We start from the raw sequence: 18080 nt of genomic DNA, 5'->3' as shown, positions 1-18080 counted from the left end.
TGCTTATGGTGTTTAGTTATTGTCATATTTGAGTCCCGGTGTTTATGGATTTTCCTTGGGGTGAAAAGAAAAACCTGCATAAAAAGTAGCGTCGAGTTGTGGGGTCACGTGACGTCGATTGGTACAATCGATCAATCATTGAAGAGAATAACAAAGTTGAGTGGACTTCAAACATGGCGGGCAGTTCTCCTCAGGTCTCGAAACAGGCATTTCACGAGACTTACGAGCTTAAAGAGGAACTGGGAAAGTAAGTATTGCTGTGGGCCGATTTCAACTTACGTGGATGTAGATTTTAATTTTGTTCCGCGTTTGTCGCTCGCAGAGGGGCCTTCAGCATTGTTCGCCGATGTGTACACAAGGAGACGAAAGTTGAGTATGCCGCGAAAATTATCAACACAAGAAAATTATCATCTAGGGGTAAGGAAGTGTGATTTGACTTGTTCATGATTTTGTCGGATTGAATCGTTTCTTGGGTTTAGTATCAAAAGGTAACACACAGAAAGCTATAAAACTGACGGTCTTGTTTTAAGCGTTCCTGCATCGAATTTGAATGTACACGTACAAAATTTGCCCGGGCTCTCAGATTTAGATCGAAAGACTTACACAGAAAAACTAGAATATGATTTTTCAAAGAACGAGACATTCTTGAATGGCAGTTTTGTTTCGCACGAGCAGGGTTATTCTTTCCCATACAACGAATGCGTCTTTTATGTTCAAGGATGTTAAGAAAATAGAATCTTATTGCAAATAGAAAAAGCTCCCAAAAGGAAATTGTTTATGTTGTTTTATGGTAGCTCTAGGAATTCTTTTATGAAAATATATCAGGTTTAAGTTTTCAACAGACATGTAAGCTTACGATGAAATAATATTCCCAAATGCGAACCAGATGTCGCTTGTGCGCGATCGAAAGTTTTACCAGAACGAATTTAATATTTCAACGGCAGAGAACCCAAAACATCAATTCTCAGTGGGAGAGAGAGAGAGAGAAAAGTTTTCACCTGTGTCGACCATACTTTGATATTTGCTCAGATAAATCCACTAATATTTTCTCTTTGCTCATCAGATCTTCAAAAGCTCGAAAGAGAAGCCAGAATATGTCGCCTTCTGAAGCACGCCAACATCGGTGGGTAGAAAATACATTTTATATTCTAGCAGATATATCACGCCAAGGAAATTGGAGGCCCGTAAATAAGATATTTAAAATGTTGGAAATATTATGTGTAATATATAATTTCCTCAAGATATATGCTAGCCGGAAAGGACTATTGTTTATGGGATTGTGGCGTTCTCGAAGACTTAATCGAGTACGTTTTACGTTGAAAGGAAACGCCGGTTCGAGTCTTTTAAACGGTCGGATCAACTCAACAACTGTGTAAACAGAGAGAAAAATGCATTTAATTTAATGTCAGCGGAACATACTAGACTGAAAGTCAGTCTCGCTAATAGATGTCATGTAAATGCCCTCTCATCGTTAAGCTTGCCCTGAAAGGGAGTACAAATGACTCGTTAATTGGCGCGCGTGCAGTTGTGTAGCCTGGATTTTCCTGGGTGCAAAGTTGCGACTCATACAGCCTCTCCCTTTATATTGCAAGCGTGTGAATTTGAGTTTATTGAATCGTTTGTGTTGTTCGTCACACACTGTGAAGTCTTCCCACACAATCAATGAACCCCGTGGAATCGCGCCGCAGTCGATCTGTCGTTTGCTTTTAACCTGGTAGTTATTAATTTGAGCTGTAGCGCAACTCGAAATCTAGTATATGAATTGTCTGGATTTCCACACTAGATAAGATTTCACATTTGGTTTGCGGAGGTGGCGGTTTTGATTGCTTTTAATTCCGCGATTTGAAAACTTTACCCCAGCTGCAGATTATCGGAAATACGCGAAAAGTTTTTTATTTTATTTATTGCAAGACCATTCAATCTTGTATTGTTGTCAAAAACAACACCGCCCGTATAATTCTATACGCTGTAGCTAAGACGATAGTGTTAACACTTTGTCAAGTGATTTTCAGTCTTCTAAGTAATAATTTTTGTATTTTTGTTTGGGGAAAGAAACAATGGCGCGCATCGATTTCGGAGTATAGTCGCACGCGACGTTATGTACATGTAATACGAGCACTGAAATGGCTTACCACTTCCAAAAAACTTAAAATTGTTGCTAAAAAATCTTGATTCGGAAACCAACAACAATTGGAGAGCAGGTTGAGGAGCAAAAACTGCTCTCAGAACGAGGAAATCACAAGGCGTCTTGCTGTGCAATTTGTATATTATTTATTGATTAAAAACTGGTCCGCACTTGCGGATGTGTTTTAGTTTTAATTCTTTCCGAAGATTTTTATTGCTAATAATTGATGGGAAGATCAGGCTGAAGAAAAAGAGGGAAATAGAAATGTAAGGCTTGTGAACATCAGGAAATTTTAATTAAAATCACAAGTTATTATCAAGTCAGACTGAGATAGAAATTAAATTAACACAGATATCAATTTGAGTGGCACCAATGAACTAGATTAGATGATTAATTTCTGCAATTACATTGCTAAGTTCTGACTTCAACTTGAACACGGGCGACAGAATTCTTTTCAAGCAAATCTGAATTATTCGTTTTTCAACTACATGGAAATGTTTTTAAGATAGTTTTTGTTTTAGGGTGTTATTTGAGGCATAATCCTTGAGCTAATGAGGTTAATCTCAGTTCCTGAAAGTGTTAATTAAAATCTTTTTCCTAACAGGGAGGTGTGGGATCACTGTTCATTAAGTACTGTTTATTCTATTTGTACAGGTTTATTTCCCTATTGTAAAGCATGCAAAACAGACGACCTCCATTCTCCAATCATTTGCAATTTAAATTTTCCAAGCTGTTTTGCTCCCTAATATTGTCATAATTATAATATGCTCTGGCTAATCTCGTTTTTCTGTCTTGAATTTGAACATTGCGATGTTCTCTGAAAAAGAAAGAAAACTCAAATATATATTCAAAAAAACTATTAGATTGAATTTAAATTTCACTACTAAAGCTGTTAAGATCCTTTTCATTCTTGTGGGTCGACTTTTTTAGTTTAAACCTATTACATATGTTTTATTTTTAAGTGAAGGGGGATGGGGCAGATAGGAAATTCACCTGATAAATATCTTTTTGTTACACAATAATGTTTTTGTGACCTTGAAGGGTGGTGAAATGTCAAGGGAAATGTGAAATTTGTCTGTAGCTTAGCAGATACTGTCGATGTCTCATTAGATTAATGTGGTCAGTGCACATAATGTGACGCTGTTTTGTATATGCCATAGTAACATATGCATATGTTGGTTTTTGGGATGTTCTTGGTAATATTTCTTTCATTTGTATATGCAAGGAGCCTTCTTGTTGTTCTGTTCTAAATGTTTTTGTTGTGTGGCATCCACAGACATTCTCTACCTATTACATAACCTTCTTCCACAAGAATGCCTGTAATATTTTGATATGGGTGATCTTATCTCAAGTACATGTTATCTTAAAGGCTTTGTCAGCTAGATCAACACCGTGGTCTGTTCTTGAGGTGTCATGTATGTGTAGCACATGAGATTTTCTTATAGTCCTCGCGGGTAACACAAGGACCAGTGAGAATGACTTTGATTGGCTGTTCCTTTTCAGAAATGCTGAAAACCTTGGGACATAAGGCCCAAATGAAAGCCTACATGTCAGGCTTTTCTTCCCTTTCCTTTTCCTTCTTTTAAGTAGTCATAACAGGGGCGGATACAGGGGGGGTGGATAGGGTGGATATCCACCCCCCTTTTTTCAGTAAAAAAAAATTCGAAATGTCACTTTATTTGAAATAGAAAATAAAGAAAGAAAGAAGAATTAGCTCTCTCTGGTTGTTGTTATGCCACGTTTCGCCGTCTGCCGCCACTTAGGGTTAGGGTTAGGGTTAGGGTGCCCTAATGGTCTGCCATCCACCCCACCCCCCTTTTGAAATCCTGGATCCGCCCCTGCATAACCATTCTAAGGGTGGAAAATTTGATCATCCTTAGAAAGGATGGAGACTGAATTGAACAGGAGCACCTCATGGGAGGCACAGGAAATTTGAGCAAGTTCAGTTGCCTCAATTTCGTTTTATATCTCCCAGCTCTTGCCACTTGTACATTGTACATGGTTTAAAATTCCAAATCATGGTGCCAATTTCTTTCCGTTTTATGGTCCAGCATGGGTGATTTTGAACCGTTGCAGTAGACCTGTCAGTTGCCTTCCATGTCATGACATGGAAAATACTTGACTGTAAAACCATATAATAAATATGTACATTTTATCTTGGGCATTGTAGTTAACTTGGATTGTGTCTCTTGTCTATGCAGTCAGACTTCATGCTAGCATTGCTGAAGAAGGATACCACTATCTTGTGTTTGACTTGTAAGTATTGTAAGGACTCTTTTACGTGTAGATTTTGAAGCCGTTTCCTATGGCTACTTTTAAAGGGGACAACTTTACATGTACAGACCTTTTTTTCTTGCACACATGCACTTGCAGAATACCCCCCCCCCCCCCAAACTCCCCTGAAGTAAAATGGTTGGCCCCTATTAACTCTATTTGTTATAGAGCTACAGAAATACAGCTTTTAGAGCATATTTTCTTACAGGTTTGGAGGTTGCAAAATTCTGCTGAGTGCTGTTTAACCAGCCATGTACATGTAGTCATGTCTGCTGAAATGTCCCCATTTTGTACTGCAGGGTAACTGGAGGAGAATTGTTTGAAGACATTGTTGCTAGAGAGTACTATAGTGAAGCTGATGCTAGGTAATTAAAATAAAATAGTTAATATATAAAAGAAAATCCAATCTTGAGGTTAACCCTGTGTTAAGGATTTCCTAACGTGAAAAATAAATGTACATGTATCAGCCCCCCCCCCCCCAAAAAAAAAAAAACCCCCTAAAAATCCTGGATCCGCCCCTGATCGTAAGTTTGAAAGTTGTTATTGTTAATTTTCTCTAAGTTATCGTCTCTTATTAGTTGATGGTACACAGGAAATTCATTAAGTTTGGAGCAAGTGGGCATCACGGTTTTGCACCCGGGCAAAGTATCAGTAAGACCATACCCTCAGCCGAAGTCATATATGATATTAAAAACAGCTGGGCAAAGTCGTGTTCACAGCGGGGCAATTTGCCTGGTGGCTGGCCCTTTATATGAAACCCTGGGTACACAATGCAAACTATTGCCTCTATTGTCTATATTATTGACATGATTTGAGTATAATTTTTTTAAGTATTATGTTAAATCTATTCTTGGCATCAGCCGTTTCTGTTTCTGAATTAGCACCCCATTCAGGTACAGATGTGCATGTTTTATTAATATTTTAATAATTAATTCAGTCAAATAATTATGCATTTGTGTGGTAGCCACAGAATATAAACCTAGATATCAATATCATAAGATGTAATTAATTTTCTTAATAACTTTATTTTATTTTATATTTTTTCTTCAAGTCACTGCATTCAGCAGATACTGGAAAGTGTTTATCACTGCCATCAAAATAACGTTGTTCATCGGGATTTGAAGGTACTTGAACTCATGCAACTTTCTTTTCACATTTAATAATAATGGTATATAATTAAAAATCAAGTCTTTTCAAATGTTGAAACTTTCACTTTATCTAAAATTGTTTATTTTTTTTTTCTTCTTTTATTTAGCCAGAGAACTTGCTACTTGCAAGTAAAGAGAAAGGTGCTGCTGTTAAACTAGCTGACTTTGGATTAGCCATTGAAGTAGATGGTGACAAGCAAGGCTGGTATGGTGAGTACAGTGGGGGAGGGGTGGGCAGGGCACATGCTACAACCCTTTTCAAAAGTGTTGTGCAATTTCTTCTTTTTCTCCCAATGCCCCATCTCAATGTTTGGGGTTCAAAAATATTATACAAGCAAGATTTCCTTATTAATCTGGCACGATCAGGGTTGCAAGGGGGAGGGGGACCCATATAAAAACATTTGTATGCGACATTGATTAAGTTTAAGCGTGAGGAATCTGTATCTGTATTGTCTATTTGACTTTATTTGATCACAAACATTATTGGTATTTGTTTGTTGTTGAGATCCAAATCATTCTTCTTTAGACATTCAACATTCATTAGACATTATTGTTCTATTAGTTGTGCTTTAAAATTTGAATCTTCTATTTCTTCTTTTTCCCAGGATTTGCAGGTACACCAGGATATCTTTCTCCAGAGGTACTCAAAAAGGAGCCATATGGCAGGCCTGTCGACTTGTGGGCCTGTGGTAAGTGCTTCATGTAGGGAACTTATAATTATAACCAATAGGTGAACTCTGTTAGTGACACCCCTAGGGAATCATTGAAGAGGCAGCTGTGGTGCAGTATTAATAGAAGATTCCTTCCTGTCCACTTTTTTCTCAATCAGTGGCTTCACTATGTTGACCACATTCCCAACACACACTCATGGAAATTATTTATTGTTAATTATCATCATAGCTAGGCTTGGCCTGCAATTGTATAATAAATTTAGATTTCCTATAATATATAGACCCTATGCAAATATGATAATTTTCGGCTCCCAGAAGAATCATTTGTCAACAAAATTAAATTACTCTAACTCAAAGATAAAGTCATAGTAAATCAGTGTACGAAGTTTAAAGGCTATTACTTTCATCTCATGGGAAGTTACAGGGACATTTATATTGCCAAAAACATGAAAACGAGGCTAGGCAGGCCAGGGTGAATTTTCCCATACAAATCTCTTAAATTTGAATGAGTCATAACTTTGCAGCCATTTAACCCAAAACACTGAAACTTCTCAGAATAGCATAATATTTGGTATATATTTAAGTACCACCACCAGCATTTTAAGGAACTCGACCAAACAACAGAAATAAATGACAACCATTTTTGCATAGGGTCTATAGTACACAACCTCAGAACAGGGTCTGGAAGGGGGGTCCTGATCCCGCATTCCTGGTCCTTTTTTAGGAAAATCCTGCATCCCACATTTTAAAAATGGCAATCCCGAAGCCCGTTTTTCTTCCCCTCCCCCCCAAAAATGGAAGATTAATTTCTGCAAAAGCTAGAAAAAGTAAAATGTAGATTGGTGCTTTCGATTGGTATTTTGAACTTACGCGTGCAAAAAACGAAATCGCTATTCATACATCAGTTTGATGAAAGAGCACTAAAGAAGTTTACAGGAACAGTGTCGACCGCGTCTTATCTGAAACGATACACCGCGTGCTCGCCCGGTTGATTCGTGTTCGCTGCCTGAACGTTCATTTGTGTCGTGACGACTTCCCGATTTCCCGACAGAAAGGTTAAAAATCCCGCATCCCGTGCCTAAATTTCGGTTAATCCCACTTCCCGGAGAGCAGTTAAATCCCGAATCCCGTCAAGATATCTTGCTTTTTCCCGAATCCCGCACTGTAGTTTAGTCAAATCCCGGATCCCGAAAATACCCTTCCAGACCCTGTCAGAAGCATTGTGCTTAATAATGGTATTGTGTATTTACTGTAAATAATGAAGGATGTGATGATGATGATGATGATGATGATGATGATGATGATGATGATGATGAAACAGATCTAGTAATTATTTACCTGTCAGAAAGCTACGATGCCATGCTTTTTGCCCAACAAAATGATTATATTTTTTTATAATTTATTTAATTACTGCGAACATTATTTAGATATGTAATAAATCATGTAGTTGTGTATGTTGGTATTTTCAATAGGTGTTATCTTGTACATACTACTTGTTGGTTATCCCCCATTTTGGGATGAAGATCAACACAAGCTATATTCTCAGATAAAGGCTGGTGCTTATGATGTGAGTAATACTTCTTTTTTTAAGTGATGACCTCATGACGGCATCGCTTTATGCCATGAGGTGGTTGACTGGTTCTGTCCTTCTTTTGTGTGCGATCAAACAATCAATAATGAAAAGCTGAATAGGACTGGGAACTAACTACAGGAATAAAATTAATGTTACCTGAACAGAGATCAAGTTTAACTCAACAAGAGATCGCTGCACACAAAGCAAAAATTTATACTCTTGCAAAAACAGATTATTCACTAATCTGCTACCAGATTTAGTGAATAATTTGTAGTTTGCGCTGATTCCCAGAATTAACTGTAAGCTCTTTGCTAATGAAAAGACAGATAGTGACTACAGTGAATGATAACAACGGTTAACTGTAAAAATATGGATGTTGGACATTGTAATACAGGCCAACTTTCTTGGTCAATGATGTTTTGATGCCCAATCCCCAGACAGTTACAGATGTCATTTAATAAGTCCTTTTTCACCTGTTGTGTGGTAAATACTGCTGCAATACAGTATATAATGCATCACTAAATTAGCCAGCTAGCCAAATGCAAAAACCGCAGTGGAGACATTATTTATTTATAGTAACTTAATACACAACGGCATGTTATACTGTTGTTTGTGCAAGAGTTTTTTTGTTGTTAATTATAATTTTTGTTGCTTTTTATGTTTAGTACCCATCACCAGAATGGGATACAGTTACAGATGAGGCAAAGGTGAGCTCTACATTAGCTATTATAATTATTAATAACAATCATCATGGCTTAGGATGAGGACTTTCTGTATGGCGCTGACAAGGGAGATGCTTATTTGCCATACTTCAGAAAGTTTGAAAATTAATTTTTGGCACAAATACTTTTAAGGGGAAAAAATGAACTCAAGCCACACCCCATAATGGATTTTGGTACCCTTCAGGGGTACAGGAGTGTTTGTCAAAATTAAATTTCAAATGAATATCTCAGTCCAGGTACACTTAAATATAAAATACTTTAGTTTGTGGTCTGCTTATTGGTAGTCTAACAAGAAAATTTTATTTTGCATGCAGTAGATATGAAAAGTACTCATAAAAATGAATGCCGGTTTATATATGTTGGGGAAAATGTTTGCTACAACATATGGGACAAGTTTTAATGTTATTGGCCATTTATTTTTAAAACCTTTTTGCATGTTTCATTTTCAAGAATCATCAACCATCACGAAATTGAAAGGCATTACTGTATTCGTTGATAACAGAAATCCAGGTTAACAGGTCGTTTCTTTTTTTGCCTTGTCTTCATTACAGGAACTTATAAACACTTTGTTATCTGTTGATGGGTCCAAGAGGATCACTGCATCTGAGGCACTAAAACATCCATGGATCGTGGTATGCAAAAATACTTTGGTTTATATAATCATGCTTATAGAAGCAAAAGAACCAATCAAAAGACTTTTTTTCTTACAAAATACCGAAAGAGAGTGTGAGCAGTCTGAGGTGTGGACGTCCGGCTTACTCTTGGTTTAGTCCCACCTTCTCAGTGGTTTCTGCCTCTTGGTCCTTTTTTGTTGCAAAATATTGCGCAGTGTTGCAAAACTTTTTCTCTTTTATTCCGGTTACGCCGCGTTAGGAATACAAAAAAAGGCTTCTCGCCCTTCTCTTTCCTTCCCAGGCCTTTACTCCCGGGTTCCCACTAGATTTGTCGATCCAAAAGAATAGACTTAGAGCAGTTTTTAATTGAGTGTCGTGAAAACAAAACCAAGGTAATCACCCTGGCCAATCACAAAGGACACAGGCAATCCAGTGATCCAGTCAAAACTCGAAGCAAATTCATGTAGCCAGCATGAAGCGCGGGAAAACGTGCGCGAGCGAATAACGATTGGTTTTGGTTTAACTTCTGATTGGCTGAGAAAGTGGCGCGAGTTTTCTTATCGCTGAGAGTAGTAATGCAAAACCAAAGCAAACGAGAATTACTTTCGGAACTCAAGTGAAAACCGCTCTATATGCACATATCACGTTTTTACTTTCACCTACTGTGACCTTCAATCAATGCATTATTTTGTTCAACTTTTATTGCATTTTTCTGTTGCGCCCTTGCGAAAAAACGTTGCAAAATGTCGTTCCTTTGTGCAAGAGTACCACTGACCCGTTCGACAGAATTTCTTTGCTCATCCACATGTAAGAGAACGCCAAACCTGGTTTTAAGACTGCAAAGTAGAATAGGTTTACAGTGTTTATTAGTACGAGGGATGGGCTGTATTGACATGAATAACATGTTAAAAAAAAACATTTCTTTAGAACCGTGAACGTGTGGCTTCTAAAGTACACAGACAAGAAACTCTAGACGGACTGAAGAAATTCAATGCAAGAAGAAAACTTAAGGTTAGTGTCCTGAATAAAATCAATTTACATCGAAAAGACATTTTTGTAACATGAAGGAAACGGTGCTGATAAGAATTAACCACACTGACAGGATGAAATCTAAACAAGTTTATGCCCGAACGTTCTGTTAGCGTAATCACTTGTTGAAAGAGCAACAGAACATTTTGAAGAGGGATTGTATTTTAATGAAGTGGTTTATGAATTTGGGTACTTTACAGGTTTTGAATCATAGCACCCAATCTTTCATTTTATGCACAAGACTGCATATTTTTAAGTTTAGAGCCCGAACCTAAAAAGTATGTAGCCAATGAGGTAGCCCACTATGCAGACGGTTTTTGGGCTCGTCACTCAATTCTCGATCTCCAAGAGGAAAAGAAGAAAAGTTGCTTGACGAGCGCAGAATATATATCGTCTGCGTAGTACTAGGGTAGCGGCGCGATAAACGCGGGAAAATCACTATTCTTTTTAGTTTCCTACCTGATATGCTAAAAACCTCAGCTTGTTTGCTCTGATTGGTTAGACACAAGTTTTAAGCAGTCACAGAGCTGAGCAAACCGCGTCCGGTGGCAAAAGAAAGCGGCAAACCCGCCAGCTATGTAGTCTAAGGTGTGGTGAACAGTTACTTGTATTCGTCCAGATCTCCCCGATCGTCTCAAATCATTTTGAACCAGTCTATACGATTGGGACAATCCACCGTAGGCAAAAAGATGGCGACTGGTACATTTCATGACCCATAATTCGAAGCCCACGAAAAAAAAGTGAAAAAGCTTATCAAAACGCACAGACAATTTCTAAAAGTACCAAAACTGGCATACGCAATGTTGTAAGTTCAGTGACAAATATCGGCGGAAAATATGGCTTTTTATGTTTCTATTGTCTGCCATGTTAGGTTCACAAGGTATTGTGACATACAGCCGCCATCTTTTTCCTTACGGTGGATTTCAGTTTCCATGTAATGACCTCAGTATTTTTTTTTTAAGTGGGTCTGCTCGTAGTGTAGCTTGTCTTTTTTTGTAGTATTCCTTGAACCTATGTATGTATGTTTTGTGACTGAGATTTGTTTGATGTTTCTTCAGGGCGCAATTCTCACCACTATCCTGGCAACAAGTAATTTTAATCTCTCTGCAGGTATAATTTAGTGTTCTTCGTGGAGTTTCATTGATGTCGCAATGTTGTTATCGTTGCAGGGTGCCATCTTAACAACCATTGTGGCTCGTAGGTTTTCTGCTAACTCAGGTAACCAAACAATTCAGTGAAAATAAATATATTAAACGTAAATCTAAACACTATTGTACAAAAAAAATAAAAAGCTCAGTCCTAGTAAGCAGTGTTCAGTTCTTCCGGAATTAAAAGTTAAAAGGGACTTTTAAAATTGTTTTCATCAAAAATGGTCAAGATGGCGACGAAGGCAAAACAGTGTTATATTGCACGCTGAGGCGAACATAAATTTTGTCGCCTCTAAACTCTTTAAATTTTTCTTCTAAATCTAATAAAGGTAAACGTTTGGCACTTATTTAAAATAAATGAACGTTAAGGTTTGGGTTAAAAAAAAAAACTAGTCTTTTGAATACAGATTGAAAAGCAATGCCTTGTGATAATCCATGCCCTGTGGCTTTCCTTCTAACCACAGCCTTACCATCCTCTTTGCGGTCACGGGTTGCCAAGTTTTCACTTTTTTTATTTTTTGGTAATTGCTATAAGCATCAGTACACGTTGCTTATTTAAACAACTTTTCTGTTGTTGTTTTTGTTGTTTTGGCCATTTGAAGCGTACAAGATTAGTAGTTCACAGTTTGCGACAACATTTGAGAGTTTCATTTTACCCCTTCATGATCAACATTCGGCGCATCTTCGAACTACAGGGTGAGATAACAACTTTTGTGTGCTAAAGTTAGGAAAGTAATTCTGTTTCTAACGCTCTCTGAAAGAACACTGGCCGAACTTTATGATTCATTTTTCGTATGGATGCGTGTATTTAATCGTCTCAAGAAGAATAATGTTATTTCATTGTTCCACCCTCGTAACAAAAGAATTTACAACTTTTCGAATTATTAGCTTGTTTGTTTTTATTGTTTTTGTTTGTGGTGATGTTGTTTTGTTTGTTTACTGTGAGGTCAGCTTGCTTTACTTCAAGCAATAAACTGATATTGCAGTAAGAGATTTTCTGTGTAATTCCAGTCGTTTTCAAGCCTGCAGCCACAGTAGAACAACAAAAATCTACCCCTCGAGGAGGAACAATAACACGCTGTTAGTAGAGAAACGTTTGTAATATCTGAAATCCTTTCTTAGCTAAATTGCATGCGCAAGGTGTTTATGTCGGATGCACCTTCACTCAGTTGTTAGTTATCTGTAGTAGTTTAAAAAAAGCGCTTTGTTCTTTTTCGTTATTTGATCTTCAAATCAAAATCAGTGTGAAAGTCCAAAAGCAGCTACAAAGTTACAAGAATGGTCAATTTTCTTTAAAGTTTTGTGCCATGAACACTTAAATCACTGAAAGGTAAATCACTTGACGGACTTAAAATTAGTTCAGGAAATGATAATCATTAACGTTTTAAGAGAATACTGACACGATACTTAACAGTTTCCATAAGAATTTTATACTTTGTTGAGTTTTTGTTTTTCGTTAAATTTAAAAACCGTTAATTCCGTTAATTGTTTCTGCAATCTCACTTTTGTGGATGCTAAGTTGACTTTAAAGAATGTTGCTAAATTTAAACAGGAATGAGCTTACTACCTTTTCACAACTTTGTTTAAAAGGTTGCTAATGTTCGGGTTAATGATACGAGCCCTGTAATTTCACAATCATCTACAGCTTGTCATTTGTGCTACTAATATAACCAGACTCATCATTGACACTCACAAATTCGCTCTTTTGTTAGCCGTTTCATGTTCATGAATGTACAAACTCACATGAAGTTCGCATTAATTTGTATTTAATCACGTGTCACCATAGCAACCATTGGTTCAATCGTGTCACGAGCATAGGGTAATACGTTAGTCTGGTGAAATTGTTGAAACTTAGCATGCTTTTCTTTTATTTTTATTTTTGGTTGGTTGGTAGTACCTTTGCCCAAGTACAAATATATATGTACATGTTATGTTTGAAAACCTTTTGGGAAAGCAGTGGCACCCAACAAGCCAATTTTTCAGAATTCATCAGGGACCATAAAGCGAACGAAATTACCAATAAATAAGCATTACAAAGCAGCTTTATTAGTTGTTTTTTTTTTGTCTTTTGCACACTTTACGAGAAACTAGTCTGAAATCCCATTTCCCTGAGCAAGGTCCCTGCCCAAACTTCCTATTTTTCACCCCACCCCCTTCCCCCTCCCCGGATAGTAAAAACCTTCTAAGAGATTCCAGGTTAGGAACTTATCCTCTATTTAAACCATTTTTAGAAGATAGGAAGAAAACCTTCAATGATTTTCATGTTTGACATTAATTGCAGTACGACCTTTTGTCAGCAAGAAAAAAGGATCAGATGAAGAACTTATGGCACACTCGGAAGATGAGCACGAGGTTGATGTAGCAGCTAATAAAGGTTAGTATAACGACTAACCGACCTACCGATCCACCCACTGACAGACCCACCCCTCCCCTCCCCCCCCCCCCAACACTTCAGACAGCTGTGTAGTAATTACTTTTGATATAAAGATTACATGGTTCGTCTTCTTTTTTAGCTCGAGAGCAACATATTATCCAGCTAACTCAGAAGCTAATTACAAGTATAACCTCAGGAGACTTCGAAACTTACAGGTAAGTCTGATATGCATTTTCGATATTCATGAATCAGTTATTATGATTTTTTTTTTCTAGTGTAAGTACGCGCGCGGGTATAATGTTACTTATCTACCAGTCTTGCATTGTGCTCTAACGATATTTCAATAGCGGTTTTACCGAAACCGTAGTTATTACACCTGCCAAAGTCGCCGAAACACTACAGTGAACCGGCAAAAGCGGGAAAATTTGGAAACTTGGCTGTAGAAACAACATGGATTTGATCTGTAAGGCATTTGAAGGAAAACTTAAAAAATGTATTCAAACGTTATTTCGCCAGGATCGCCTTATCAGGTTTTGAAAACTTGCATCACCACCAGCGTTGCTAAACTTTGGGAGCGAAGCAATTTAGAAACGTCAAATGAGAACAACAGGTTTGTTCTCAGTTGCCCGAGCATTTTGGATCAAATACAAAGCTTAAAAAACGTAAACCCATGGTAAACAAAGACTACACAGTTCCAACAGTCAAGCCGTTCTTTTGTTCTGTTTCAGCAAATTAGTTGACCCTCGTCTTACATCATTTGAACCAGAAGCTCTAGGTAACTTGGTTGAAGGACTAGAGTTCCACAAGTTCTATTTTGACAATGGTGAGTTTAAAAATAAGTGGATCAATTTTCTGAGTTGTCGTTCTTTATTATATTTTTTTGGCGCGCTTGTTGCCCTTGAAAGCGACAATGATCATAAATTATTGGCCTTAAAATACATAACATTGTGCTTGTTGGATTTCTGCTAGAGCGTTTATTTAAACAATGCGCAATAGGCCATTTCCGAGTTACTCTTTGCCTCCGTTTCAAAATGAGTTTACGTGCGAAACCATTGATATGAAAATGAGTTTCACCTACAGGTCCATATTCATGCAAATCAAATTCATTTTCATTTGAATGGTTTCGCACGTAGACTCGTTTTGAAACAGAGGCAAAAGGTAACTCACAAACGGCCTATTTCTTGTATGAGACGTGCCTGCAGGGAATCATGGTAGCTGCATTCAACAAAGCATGCACTTGACTATGTAACCCTGAATACAACTACCACGATTCTGTGCAGGCGTGTCTCATAGAGGGATTTGGGCATCAGACTGTTAGTTGAGTGATTGTCATCTCGTAACTTGGCCTCACTACGTTGACCTACTTCCGTTGAAAACGAGGGCGAGTAGCTAGTTGAAAAAATGTGGTCGATTTGTAAGGTTCAAAGGACTTCTCCATAAAGCCTCTTATCGACGTGCTTTATAGATTTTAAATCAACCGATTTGTTTCTTTTCAGTTCATAGCAAAAGAGCCACACCAATCAATACGACCATTTTGTCACCACACGTTCATATGCTGGGTGATGATGCTGCTTGTATCTGCTACGTTCGACTTCAACAGTTTATCAATAGGTAATGTTACTGTAAAAATTACGATATAAAATGTATCCACGTCTGGCGTGCAAATGTTTTTTTTAGCTAGGACAAAAGCGTTTTGTAACTACCAGAACCCTTAGATAGATATTTTTATTACTATCCCACTCTCTATGCCATCAGTGTTAAGAAAAAAGACTTTAAGTTATTCACAATACCGCGAGCGGCAGGATGGATTGCCGTGAGCCAGTCCCGCTCTCCACACGTCAACAAATTATTTAGCGCGCGCTACTCAGTTTTACTCATAACGGTGAAATTAATGATAAATTACCTTTTGGCTGAGTTTGGTTGGGCCGGATATAATATAGCCAACCCTCTCTTAACGTACACCTCCATAAGAAGGACACCTGGTGTTAATCTCGTCCCTGCCGTCTTTCAGTCATTTTACTGCAACTAAACTTCCTATAAAACAGACACCTCTTTAAGACGGACAGTAAGAGCCGGTCCCGACGGTGTCCGTTTTAGAAAGAGTTGATTGTAATAATAATAACTTTATTTACTTGTCAGAAATGTTTAGCTGAGTTGAATAATCCCCTCTCCTAATTGTGGACACCAATCTAAAACCTAACTTAAAAAATATGTGGCTCTCAGTCATTTCGCAAAGCCATTGCTGCGCTTGGTCCGTTCGCCATAACCTCATGCCAAATGTTTTGCGTTTGACAATCCAACCCAGTGAATATTATGTATGTTATGTGTTCACTCAATAATCGCCCGTTCAGCCGCCAACCCTCCCACTTACCTATGTTCACGCTTATTAGAAAAAAGTATTTATTCATCTCCTTTGCAATTTCTGAGTGTTTGTTTTTTCGATCTGTTTGGCAGTGCTGGAAAACCCTTGACTAGACAATCAGAGGAAACGCGAATCTGGCACAAAAAGGCGGGACAATGGCTCAATGTACATTTCCACCGATCAAACATGACCTGTAGTCCGGAAAGTTAAGTATCGGTCACATGACCTGAATGGCACGAAAACGGTGTGCCACGTGACTACAGAGTGCGCAATGCATGGCGGATACTGGCGAAGTGATCTCATTTGCTAAAGGAATATTGTTTATCCCAGAAAATATTGTTTAATTTATAATGGGGCAAGATGTATAAAATCCTGAGTTTTATTGCAACAGACATTGCATAACAATATTCGTGTCTTGATGATGCGTAAATGAGAATTGAACTATAGTCTTTAATTCAAGGCTGTAAATAATATCATAGCAATATTGTTGTTATTAATTGTGATGAAGGATCGCCGGTTTTTTTTTAGTAAAGGACATCGAAAAGGAAAAGAACGAGGCAGAATCCTCGCCAATGAGTGATATTATTTATTTTCAATGCACATATTATTGTCAGTAGTTCGTTGTAGGTAAATTATAAATTTGCTATAATAATTATAATTTTCAAATGTAGAATAATTTAGTGCAAAGATGTATTGATATAGAATTGGTCACAAGATGTAACAAGTTCCATTTTTAATCGAATTTTATTATTAGGAAATAGGAATTTATTTTAATTTTTAAGGTCTCTCTGTGGGATAGTAGCACTATTAAGGAAATCTCCCTCCTTGTCTCTCCTGCTCCCCTCCGCACACCATCACCCCCTCTCGCCACTAAGGCCCTCGCCCCGCTTGCCCTCGCTCTCTCGGGGCTCTCCCACCGCCCTCGGCGGGTCGCATGTCCCTCGGCACCTTCCCGCTCGGTGGCGGTCCAGGCGGAGCGCTTCCGCGGGCGTGTACCGGCGACTTGGAGGCTCGAACGTCGACCCAAATCGCCGCCATCGCAATCAGGGGATGTGCATCCTGCTCTGCGGCGGTCGTGCGGAGCGTCAGTCTCCGTCCGCGGCAGGGCACTCTCCTCGTCACTCCTGTCCACGTCAACATCACCGCCCGCCCAGGCGGCCCTCTCCCACCATTTCCGCGCCATGTGTGCACAACTTCTCTCCCAGCCAAAACGTCGGAGGGCACATCTCCAATGAACTTTCTTGAGGTTGTTGTATAATTTTAGCTCCTTGAGAGCTGTTACTTACTTTGTTTTGCCTGGCGCCGTTACGATTTTTCCTTGGTGGTTGCGCCGGTTGATTGTGACATGCGGATGCATGACGTAAATTTCAATTCTCTTTTTGTTGCTAGTACGATTCAACTGAGTGGTTCTTTTTGTCTAGGTGAACTTCTTCTCGGGTCTGTTATCTTTGAAGTTGAAATTAAAATCTCTTACTCAAATAACGTGTTTGTTTTCTCGAGTATGGTATGAATGGTAACAGGACTGAGTGTCGTCCAATTCTGTCTGTATCATACTCGTGATACATCGGACCGCTCGCGGTCGTCCGATTTTTTATCCTCGTATGATACAGACGAATGACTCCACTATCCTATTACCATTATTAATTTACAAATTATAATAGCTTATCGGAGAATTTCATTGTTGAGGCAGCTGCTAATAGCATTAGGTGTATTAGAATTTTTAGTGCGTTTATACTGCTCTTTAGAATGTAAAATATAGTTTACGTTCTACCACGAGTTATAAGCTTTAAGGTAAAAAAAGAAAAACTTAGGTAACGTAATAACTTTTGGAGGCAGTTTGTAACTTGAGTAGTTGTATTTAAAAATTAGACTAAGAGCCCGGGTTTTCTATAATTTAAAGTAGTCAACGAGGCGCAGAAGAGATGGATATCGCTCTTAAAAGTCGTAGTCTAATTGTTTTAGCAGACATCTGAGGAGTTAAAAATTGTTGTCTATCAGCGAGTAGACAACAATTAGAGAACCAATCAGATTAGCAGATTT

General features: G+C 38.2%; 1 protein-coding gene across 3 annotated transcripts; it reads left to right on the top strand.

The window, feature by feature from the left end:
• Positions 1-2: 2 nt before the first annotated feature.
• On the top strand, positions 3-16403 carry LOC144644516 (calcium/calmodulin-dependent protein kinase type II delta chain-like). 3 transcript variants are annotated; one of them, XM_078504026.1, is made up of 19 exons: positions 3-247; positions 323-417; positions 1064-1123; positions 4327-4381; positions 4699-4764; positions 5451-5523; positions 5655-5757; positions 6153-6236; positions 7691-7785; positions 8457-8498; positions 9065-9145; positions 10055-10138; positions 11326-11374; positions 12316-12384; positions 13586-13678; positions 13818-13893; positions 14407-14501; positions 15175-15289; positions 16133-16403. In XM_078504026.1, the coding sequence occupies exons 1-19, from the start codon at positions 174-176 to the stop codon at positions 16248-16250; spliced, it is 1527 nt and encodes a 508-aa protein (XP_078360152.1). In that variant the 5' UTR covers positions 3-173; the 3' UTR covers positions 16251-16403. The 3 variants fall into 3 exon arrangements, with proteins under 3 accessions (XP_078360152.1, XP_078360154.1, XP_078360153.1); XM_078504028.1 differs by lacking the exon at positions 12316-12384; XM_078504027.1 differs by lacking the exons at positions 11326-11374; positions 12316-12384 and adding an exon at positions 11215-11266.
• Positions 16404-18080: the final 1677 nt, after the last annotated feature.

Source organism: Oculina patagonica, chromosome 2 (assembly GCF_052425735.1).
Source record: "Oculina patagonica isolate OP01 chromosome 2, crgOcupat, whole genome shotgun sequence".
Classification (NCBI taxonomy): Eukaryota; Metazoa; Cnidaria; class Anthozoa; order Scleractinia; family Oculinidae; genus Oculina; species Oculina patagonica.
The sequence above is the reverse complement of the archived record's forward strand: the minus strand, read 5'-3'. Positions and strand labels throughout refer to the sequence as shown.

Excerpts from the sequence above, each read along its gene's own strand:
- LOC144644516 (XM_078504026.1), top strand. The coding sequence starts at position 174 with ATGGCGGGCAGTTCTCCTCAGGTCTCGAAACAGGCATTTCACGAGACT. Across the intron at positions 7,786-8,456 it reads TAAAGGCTGGTGCTTATGAT|TACCCATCACCAGAATGGGA; the intron begins GTGAGTAATACT and ends TTTTATGTTTAG. Across the intron at positions 13,894-14,406 it reads GGAGACTTCGAAACTTACAG|CAAATTAGTTGACCCTCGTC; the intron begins GTAAGTCTGATA and ends GTTCTGTTTCAG.